We start from the raw sequence: 10499 nt of genomic DNA on the forward strand, positions 1-10499 counted from the left end.
AAAAAAAATTACATGTATACATGCTGATTAATCTAAATTCTTTCACTGGCAAAGGGGTTCTAAAGAGAAATTAAAAAAAAAAAGGGAATAATTACCTGATAATACTGGCTGAACACTATTGAGCAAGATTGAGAAGGCAAGAAGGGTTGAGAGGCTTGATACAGCTTTTGCAACTTCCTCATTGGTAGTAAACAAGTATGAAAGTCGATGCCCGAATACTAAACACAGAATCCAGAAGAACACTCCAAATGATATTGAAGTACCAAGAATGGTTTTTATGGAAAATTTCACTGCCTCTGCATTCCCTCTCCCCAGTTCATTCGCAACGCGAACACTGTAGAAAGTCAGGCATTAGAAAGTGGAAAGAAAATTGAATGTTGATATATATTGAGAAAAGGAAACTAGAAATGTTACGGATCATATAGAACATTACATTGAAGCACCCAGGAAGCCAAGGCAGATCATGAATTCCCATGCATTCATATTGATGCTGCAGCAATGAATTAGTTTTAGATTAAGCAGCTTTCTTAGTAAATTGGAACACAAAAACTGAGTAAATTACTATCTCTGTTAGAAAACTTACCAGATGGAGAAAGCATCAATGGAAATGGTTGCATTTTTCATGTATCCAGCCAACAAGACGAGAATGGCATTGTACCACAGCTCTAAGCTGTTAATTACAAATCAACTTAAAAGATTAGAGTACTGCATGTAACTTTACTTCCAACAAGATCAGTAATTTAGAACCAATTCATGCATTTATCCCAAAAAAATTATTAAAGCTTTTTATGCATTGAAATCCTAAGTGCTTTGAGTAGCCTTCAATAGTGTAAACACTACTGACTCTAATGCTCTGAATCATATGTAATTAGTGACATTCCTACTTATACCTACTTATGTACTAAGACTCCATTTCATATATATATATATATATATATATATATATTTTTGACATTCTTACTTTTTGAAAAGTAGCGGAAAAAATAGATATTTATAAGTAAGAAATTGAAATTACCAAATCATGAGGCCAGAGGCTACTGAGAGCTTTACTACTGGCATCAGATCATAGAAGGCACCTTTGGTGAACCCTTTCCATGTGTGAGGGCACCAACCTCCAAAGATATAGACAAATTCGCCGATGACCATTGCCCAACTCGATATATTCAAGGCTCCCATTGCCCCAGAGACTCCCCAGTTAAGTTTGTAAACCATGAGCCAAGACAGTAGCAAATGAAGTAGGAACGAGGCGGCGCTTAGCCACCCCACAACCAAGTTCTTGAGCTGCGCTTGGAGGTACATTTGGATGGTAAGGCTAAATACCATATTGTAAAGCATGGGAATGAACCATAGGGAGATTGTGCCAGCTGCTTTGGCAATCTGCTCCTCCTGCCCAAGTAGTCTTAAGAGTGGTGTAGCTAAAAGAAAGAGAGGGACTAAAATCGTCGCGGTGGCACCATCAACAATCCATGATCGTTGCAGGTATATTCCCATCATATGGTAGTGTTCTGCCCCGAATGCTTGCCCACAAAGTGTTTCAGTCGCACTCGACATGCCAATCTTAATTTCCCATTACATGAGAAAGATTAATAGAATTTGGTTAGGTATCAAACAATTGTGATAATACGCAAAGCAATCCAAAATTTTTAAGTGTGAGTCTAATGAAGAGATCAGCTTACCAACACTCCGTTCACAAATCGTACAAGAATGCTTTGAATGAGGGCGTAAGTGGCTAGCTCAACCTCGCCAATGTGACCAAGAAACGACTGTGTCACAATCACCATTCCAAAAGAAGTGACCCTTGACAACATTGAAGGGAAAGCAATCCTCCATATGATCTTTGATTCAATCCAAACCCTTGTTTTCAGACCAGTACGCTTTCCTTCATCTTGCTTTGAAAGAAACCTTTCTCCCAAATTGTTATCCATGGTCTCTGCAAAATTCTGGCATGGCATGAAAAAAATAAGACGATTTGGCTAAGGTCCAGATTCCTCAAGTACTGCTTGGTTTTAAAGTACGTTGGGGATCACTGTTTTGAATTGATTGCCACCCTGTTCTGTCCTTTGGTGGTCAATAAAGTTCACTACAGTAAAAAGCAGACCTCCTCCTTTCAGGGCAAAAATAATAGCCAACATCTAGAAAAGAAGTTGGATGATTACCGTGTAGTTAACTGGTAGAATTACAATTTTATTAATTGAAGCTGACTTTGGTCTTAGGAATGATGCATTGTCAACATTTGATAGACTAGATGGAGGAAATTAACAAGTATTTACCAGTACTATAAAGTGGACAGTACGAATTTAAGATAATTATTTCATCAAATAAGGCTTTAATATGATTTTCCTATTTATTATTTATTTTTAGTTTCTGTCAGTATTTAACAAAAAGTTTATTTCAATACAAAAATAAACTGGATATTTTTGGAAAAAATGAAAAATTTAACATATATATGTATATATAAAGAACATAACCGATGAGTTTGTATATGTGAAACAGTCTTGTATAAATTTAATGCAACATTTGAATCACTTATGACTAATTAATATCAAATTATTTTCTATTATTCAATATTGGTTAATAATTTTCAAAAAAAAAAAACAATAAATGAGACTAAGTAATACAAGTTCAATTAAATATAAACCTTGAAAAAAAAAACAAAAGAATCCAATGATAAAAGCAAGTATTTTTCTTTAACCTGTAGTATATCAGCTATCATGCATCGGATCTTTGAAATATTTGATCAGAACTATTTTAGTGGATTCATTCAGAAAATAAAGGGGAAAGCAAATAATGGAAGAAGAACCTGAAGATTGATAAAACAAAAACGACAAAGAGGAGGATATCATTGCACAAAACGTGAAAAATGATGCTTGAACTGATAGTTCATAATTTTGAGTTTTTGACCCTATTTTTTTTATATATGTAATTATAATATTTTATTAATAATAGTCAGTAAATAGTTACTTATAAAAATATTTTAATTTAAAATAAATAAATAAATTTTAATTAAATATAATAAAAATAAATATTTATTTAAAATTTTTAAATAAATCAAATTTTTTAAAATATTATATTAAAATTTTATAAACATGTGATATGCATTAATTTAAAGTCATTTGCAAAACAAAAACACTCACGACTTGTGTATTGGAAGAATAATACCCCAACTTCCAAAAAGAAAAGAATAATAATCCAAAATATTGAGAAAAGGTGCTTGACTTTGATATGGAGGCAAAAAGCATCTTCCTAATTGTTGATAAGCACAGGCTTTAAGACAAATCTCCTGAAAAGGTTGAAGCGCATTTGGTCATGGATGACAACTTGCTCTGTCTTAAGTTGGTAGCTGGTTACATCAGATCGTTGTCTTTTACAGTTGTATCAGAAATTATTTGCATATCTTTTGAGCCCCAACTCATTATTTCTTAATTGAATTGTAATTCTTGTTTTACATAAAAAAGAATATTTTCAGAAAAAAGAAAAAATAGAAATATATTTTTCTTTTTAAATCAATGAAAAGAAACGAAAAAATTATGAAAAATAACTTTTTTTATAAAGATATTTTAAAAATAATTATTAAAATAAATTTAACAATTTTTAATCATATTTAATCATAACCTGATAAAAATACCCTTAAAACTGTTTTAAATAAATTAAATCATTAATCACAATTTTTCTCTATTTGTGCTTCTAATTTCTCTCTCTCACCATCCTACTCTTTTTAATTTTATCGATTTCTCTCTTCGACATTCGTATGCTAGCTCAGCTCTCGATTTTTCTCTCTCCCGCTTTTAGATTTCTCTTTTTTATACTTTCAAAACACCAAACGATGATTTTAATGTGATTAGGTGAGTGGTTATTTGAAGAATTTAATTTTTAAGTATTTTGAATAAAATTAAAACTGTAAAAATAATCATAGATATTTGAAATAGCTTTTAATTAGATCAATTTGAGACCTAGACACCAATAAACTCAAAATTTTGAAATTTATAAACCTAAGTTTTTAAAGAAATTTTTTTCGATTTTTAATCAAAATAGAGATAAGAAAATTTATATTTTGATTTATGAAAACATGTTAGAAACACTTTAATCGGTGATAAATTGTAAAAAAATAAAATAAAAAGAAATGAAGAGAATTGAGAGGATTTAAAATTTTAGTTCGTAAGTAACAATAACATTTTAGACATCAAAGTATAACAAAATATTTTTGAATATGACATATAACAATATTTTCTCAACATGATGTGTAATAATAATTTTTTTTTTCAACAAGATGTGTAACATCTTTTTTTAACTGTGGTGTGTAATATATTTTTGTACATGACGTGCAACAACAGTATTTTTTTTTAACATAATGTTTTTGTACATAACGTGTAACATCATAGTATGTAATTTTAATAAGAATAATTTTATCTAATTTGATTAAAAATAGTTAAAATTATATTAAAGATTATTTTTTAAAACATCTTATCTTTAAGGGTTATTTTTAAAAATGCCTTAAAAGAAAATGGAAAGAAAGAAAGAAAAAAAAAACTTATAGCGGCATTAACGTAATAAGCCAAAGATGATGTTTACAGTGTTCATTTCCTGGTCCCTTTGTTGCTGATTAGGATAAGTTTCTAAGCCAGTTTTTGGCAAAAAGATATTGTTATGGAAGCTCTAGTAACTCGGTCCAGACCTGGTTAATTTTATAGGAATGGTTATAAAGACTGGTAATGACATCCTGGAGGAGGCAATGGCAATCGCTGAAATTTGATACGCTTTTCAAAGGACAAAAAAATATTAAGGGAAACCCCATTCCGTCATCAACGCTAGCTGACCAGATCAAAGGAATCCAAGTGGCTTTATACAAAGTAAAAACATACTAGTATCTCCTTTTTCTTTTTCTTCCCTCTTCCATCCCTCTTATCTAATTTATTTCCTGCCTGTATTGTTTCCTAAGAACAAATGCATGCACTAATTCTAGTAGTGCAGTGCCATGTAGAAAGAACAATGGCCAATAAAATTGAATAGGGGACAGTAGTTAAAATTTTAAAATTCTAATTTAAGCTCCTTGAGAGAATATCATCATTTTATTGTGTATCCCACCAAAAATAAAACCATATATATATATATATATATATATATATATATATATATGTAGGTGTGAACGTACGTGTGTGGTCAAAACAAGAAGTAGAAGTGTGTGTATACTTGTGGTCAATGCAAGAGAAAACAAGAACTCATTTTGGGTCTGTTTCTATCCTTAATTTGATTGTCCCGTGAATCAACATCTTAGCCCCTTTTTCCTTCAATATCATCAATAGTTTGTAAAGGTAGGGTTGGACCTAAGATTTCTTGTAAGCTTTATTGATTCTTAATAAATCAAACCTGCATCCCCCAGAAGTTCTAAAGCTACTAATTACAAGGAAAAAGAAAAAGGTAAATCCAATCAAGAAAGGAAAGAAGGCGGGGACGAAGATGGAGGATGACGATAGTATTAGCTGATCAAGTTCCTTCTTCCCTTTTTCTTGTATAAAGAAAGGACGTCCAGACAACACCCAAAGATTTAAACTCAAGCATCGATCCTCCCAGCGGTATCAGTTAAAAGTGAGTGATTTACTGATCAAATTTTGATTTGAAAGCTTGATCTTGATTGGAAAATGAATCATGCAGTGGAACAAAAATGATGTTTGGGCAACATGAGTAAAGTGATCATAGCTAGAGAGATCGAAAACTTACAGGAAACACCGATGGCCTTTAGAGCTTTCAGAACTAGATGGAAGTAGACTCCAGGGCTCGAGAATTTGCCGCAGCCTGGAACTCCAAACAGAGAGAGATGGAAAGGAAGAGTAGCACTACTGGTTCATGTGCTAGACAAAAGAAAGTTTCATGAAGTTGAACACAAAAAACAAAAACCAAAGGATGGTTGAAACTTGAAGCTTATCAAGTAGGCAGGGGCCAAGAACTCATTCAATGCGAAAAAGATGAAATACTTGGTGGCGGTTTTCCTGCCTTAAATCTCAATCCTATTCGAGAAATAAATACTACTAATAAGTTAATAAATCGCCTGATTCAAGACAATTGGCTAAAATACTATATAAAGATTGGTCAGCAGGATCAGGCTGAGGATCAGAGAGAACTGTGAGTTGTCCTTGTGTCTATTTCTGCTCCTTGTTTTATTTATTATAATTTTTAAATATTTTTCTATATAATTGGAAGATGAAGAATTCGAACGCTGTAGAGAATAATGCATCAATGAATCAAATCGCTGTAGAGAATAATGCATCAATCAATCAAATACTTGAATATCTTTTTTTTTTATCAAGCACTTTTTCATTTTTTACAGTTTAATTAAATTAAACAATCATAATCAATCTTCTCATATCCATCTATTCATCCCAACTACTTAGCCTTACATATTCACAAACTCTAGTAATAGAGATACATATAAGAGATTATAAATGTGTTAAATAACCCAAATTTAAAAATGAAAATAATGTACTGGATCTGAACGATGTCGACAAATTAATTCAATAAAATGAATAGATAAATTAATCATTCTCACCATTTCTGAAGTAAATTTACAATTATATATAATTAATTTATATTTATTTTAAATTTCTATGTTAATTAGTAAGAAACCAATTCTTATGTGTAGACAAAATTTATCAGGTCTGGTTCTTTTTAGTATTATTAATATATATATATATATATATATAACTTCGATATAAAAAAATATTTTATATAACTAGAGCCAGATCCATGCATCCTATTTCATTCGACATGTAAACAAAAAAATTGAATAAGAACAGCCAAAAGTTAACCATTAACTCAACTGAATCTAATAATTGTAAAATTTATCATATTAAATTAAGCAGACTCATGAAAAGAAACAGAGTACGTTCAATAGATTTTGTTTATTTAATATAGAACTACACCTAACCCCATGGTAATATATATAAAAAACTTCGACATAAAAAAATGTTTTATATAACTAGAGCCAGATCCACGCGTCCTATTTCATTCGATAGGTACGTAAAAAAATAGAATAAGAACAGCCAAAAGTTAACCACTGACTCAATTGTAAAATTTATATTATTAAATTAAACAGACTTATGATAAGAAACAGAGTACCTTCAATATATTTTGTTTATTTAACATAGAACTACACCTAACTCCTTGGTAATAAATAATTTCAATAACGACAAAACAAAAGTTGGCAATTTTGTTTGATAGTTCATTAGTCGCTGATATCTGCACAATATATATATATATATATATAAATATATATATATATATATACACACACATTTTTTCTTTATCTGATTGGTTGGCATTGAAACGTGCATGTATGGCCTAAGAAAGAGCACATGTTGTTGTGCAATTGTTCCAATTTTAGAGTGTCAACTTTCTTTAATTCTAGTCAAAAAAACCATGCGCAGAACTTAAGAACACGAAAACAAATCTTTTTCACATGGACGAGGTCAAATTCGCTTATTAACCTGCTATCTACAAGTGTGCAATTTGGTCGGATTAAGGTGATGATACTTTTAAAATTTCTATTTAGGTTCGATTCGAAAATATAAAAAATATTTTTTATCAATATTTTAACATTTTAAATCAATTTCACAATTAAAATTATCTTTCTAATATTTGTCCCCAATTGAATTAAGATCTAAAAAATCACGTCCAAACCTTGATTCGACTCGGTCAAAACTCATGTCATCCGATCCATAAACACCTCTGTTGCTATCTTCCCATTTTTATTTTAAGTTTATTTAATAATTAAAAAAATCCCTATCACGTTTAATTCTACACATATATAAAACCAGCACTAGAGTTTATAATTATATAATCTTCTTTATCATGTTCATGTTGTTATCGAAATGGGACATGCAGGAATTAGATCAAACTTGAAACTTGGTGTTAGATATTCTGAATTCTGATCCTGCGGGAGACAAGAATACCTCTCATCACATGATACACCTAAAAAAATAGTTGAATAAAAAATGTGAACAACCTTTTTTTGTAGGACCACTCGTAAGCAATAACTGAGAAGCCGGTATGATGTTGCTACCCCATTTACTTTCTTTGCCTCTCTCGTCCTGGTCGACGGAAAGAGGGTTTGATTTCTAATTTCGTGGGGGGACCAGAGGTAGGCTTGCAATAACAGTCAAGGAATGAAGAGAAAATATGTAAAATCATGCAAGCTTTACATTATAGAATAGGTTTTTTTTTATTGTTACAAAAAATAATTTTGGAATTTTAAATTATAAAATATAATGAAATGCTTTAAAAAGCTATGGATCTATTTAAGAAAATTTAAATAATTTTTTATTATGTTATTATGTTTAATCAAGTTGATGTATTTTTATTTTGAATCAAATAAGTTTTTATTATTAATGATTGATTGTCGTTAATCAAAATAATTTTTTATTAATTTTATATCTAATTATCACAGACATAAAATAAAATAAAAAATACCACATGATCATGTTTTTACATTATATCAATATATCATGTCACTATCCATAATAAACTCAAGCTAGTTACTCAATTAAAATTATAGAAAGAAACTCTTGGTCATAATTAAATTTAACATTATAGAAAAAAATAAAACTTTATAAAAACTAAAATAATAATTTGTCTCATAAACAATAAAAAAATAATTTGTTTAAAATTTTTTAAATAATTCAAGAGGTGTTTTAGGTAATTTGCTTTTTTTTGTATTTAAGAAAGAGTGAAGAAGGAGAAAGAGAGAGAGAGAGATTTTTTTGTTAATTTTTATACAAAGAACCATGTGACTTGACACGTGATCCACATATAAAAATGAAATCACAGATGAGAAATTTAGACTCTACCTAATTGATTCTTTTGTTTTCTACTTCTACATTTTTTTTTTTGCAAAAAAAATAAATAGAAAGGACAAAGTAAAAATAATTAAATAATTAAAAACAAATAACAAAAAATAAAAAATAACAGTCTTAATCAGATGAAACTTTAACATTATTATCAGTAATTTATTTAATTTATAAGATACTCTTGGTTAAACACAACATGCTATTAGAAATTATTGTAAGAGAATATTCTCAACTTGAATTATTTTTTTTCTTATGTTGCTAAAAAAAGCCAAAGTAAGTAAATGAAAAAAAAAAACCAATAGATTGTATATTGATAGAGAAGTTTGCTGAAATTGACAATTGAAAGCAGCATAAAATATAGCATTATTGCTCACTATTTTATGTCTACTTTCTGGACTACTCAGCATAGAGTAAGAGGGAAAATGGAATGGAAAATGCTACTATACAAAAAGATAGAAAAGCTACAGTGCAAATGCAGCTATCGAGGTGAAACAGTTGCTACAAGTGCCTTGGATGTAGCAGAGCAGAGATCCTCATATCACAAATTCATATCTCGATGACGTAATTATTCGCAGAACAGCTCGAAGTCCGAAAAGGAATAAGAAAAAAAATACTACTCATGCCAAGAAACAAGACATGAAAATAGTACCTAGTACATCTTTTTTTGAGGGTGGGGATGAAGAATCATTGTCAAGTGTAGTGAAAAGAAAAGAATTACAGTCAAGTTACTTGAAAGGGTCCTCCTTTATGTTGTTTAATTGCTTGGAAGATGATCATCATTGCTTCAGTGTAGCTTATCACCTTTCTCCCCTGAGTTATGGGAAGCATTTGATTTGAAATATGTTTGCAGAAGGCTTCCTTTTATATAGATTTTTTTTTTCCATTTACAACTGATTGGCACTTTCAATTTACGCTTTGGACATTGCAGAAAACACTAGGCAGTAACGCGTAATAATACCAAGAGCTTAGGAAATCTGCAGCCATTTCATTTTGGTATGTATTTTTTTTTTTGTTTTTAATCAGAGAAAAGGGAATTTAAATCTTGCTTTTTAGACAAGATATCATCTACTAACTAATGAATCGAATGTTGGAATGCATTTTAGTATATATAGTTGCAGCAACGAGTTCCAAAAATAGTTAGTCAAATTCCCAGCAGTGAATTAGTCACTGGCTTCGAGAAATTATAGCAACAAAAATCTAAATCCACTAGGAAGAAAAGAAGCTTGCTCCTCAGGCACCATTTTCTGTGTTGCCGCTTTCTTCTTTGGAATCTGGTACGAACCACTTATTAACACGGGTACGAGCTAAGATCACCTGCAGATAACATAACATAAAACTGTTAAGTTGGATATTAGATGAAATTTTATACAACAAAATGTTTTAGACTTTGCAAACCAGATTACCTGTTTATCCCAGTCAGTTTTCCAGGTTATGACAACAAGTACAACAGTTTGAAGAAGTGTTCCTAGCAACATGCCAATCCAAACACCCTGAAGAACAGATTCCAGCAGAAGAGGAAAAAGAAAAAGGTATTTTTTCAGAAGCAGTTTCACATTTCATGACTAGGTGAATTCGGAAGTCTGAATATGGCTACTGCATATGTGCAACAAAGTTACTGATGATGGCTTGCAGAGGCAATTCTTAAAATGCAAGATGCAAAAA

The 10499-nt window shown here is 30.5% G+C and overlaps 2 protein-coding genes across 2 annotated transcripts in view; both read right to left on the reverse strand.

Annotated features, from left to right (window-relative positions):
- The window catches only part of LOC110415565 (protein DETOXIFICATION 24-like), a 6827-nt gene extending 678 nt beyond the window's left edge, over positions 1-6149 (reverse strand). Inside the window, exons 1-6 of the mRNA XM_021427260.2 lie at positions 5716-6149; positions 1677-1940; positions 1016-1557; positions 584-670; positions 434-490; positions 96-334 (exon numbers count right to left, since the gene is read on the reverse strand). Of these exons, the coding sequence (XP_021282935.1) occupies positions 96-334; positions 434-490; positions 584-670; positions 1016-1557; positions 1677-1925 (1174 nt within the window). The 5' untranslated portion in view covers positions 1926-1940; positions 5716-6149. The remainder of the gene's footprint in view (positions 1-95; positions 335-433; positions 491-583; positions 671-1015; positions 1558-1676; positions 1941-5715) is intronic.
- Positions 6150-9913: 3764 nt separating this feature from the next.
- Positions 9914-10499, reverse strand: part of LOC110414891 (protein DETOXIFICATION 21-like) — a 6419-nt gene continuing 5833 nt past the window's right edge. Inside the window, exons 5-6 of the mRNA XM_089783323.1 lie at positions 10241-10385; positions 9914-10151 (exon numbers count right to left, since the gene is read on the reverse strand). Coding sequence (XP_089639449.1) covers positions 10068-10151; positions 10241-10385 — 229 coding nt within the window. The 3' untranslated portion in view covers positions 9914-10067. The remainder of the gene's footprint in view (positions 10152-10240; positions 10386-10499) is intronic.

The sequence above is a fragment of the Theobroma umbraticum genome, unplaced genomic scaffold (genome assembly GCF_002168275.2).
Source record: "Theobroma umbraticum cultivar Fairchild unplaced genomic scaffold, ASM216827v3 scaffold_147.0, whole genome shotgun sequence".
NCBI lineage: Eukaryota > Viridiplantae > Streptophyta > Magnoliopsida > Malvales > Malvaceae > Theobroma > Theobroma umbraticum.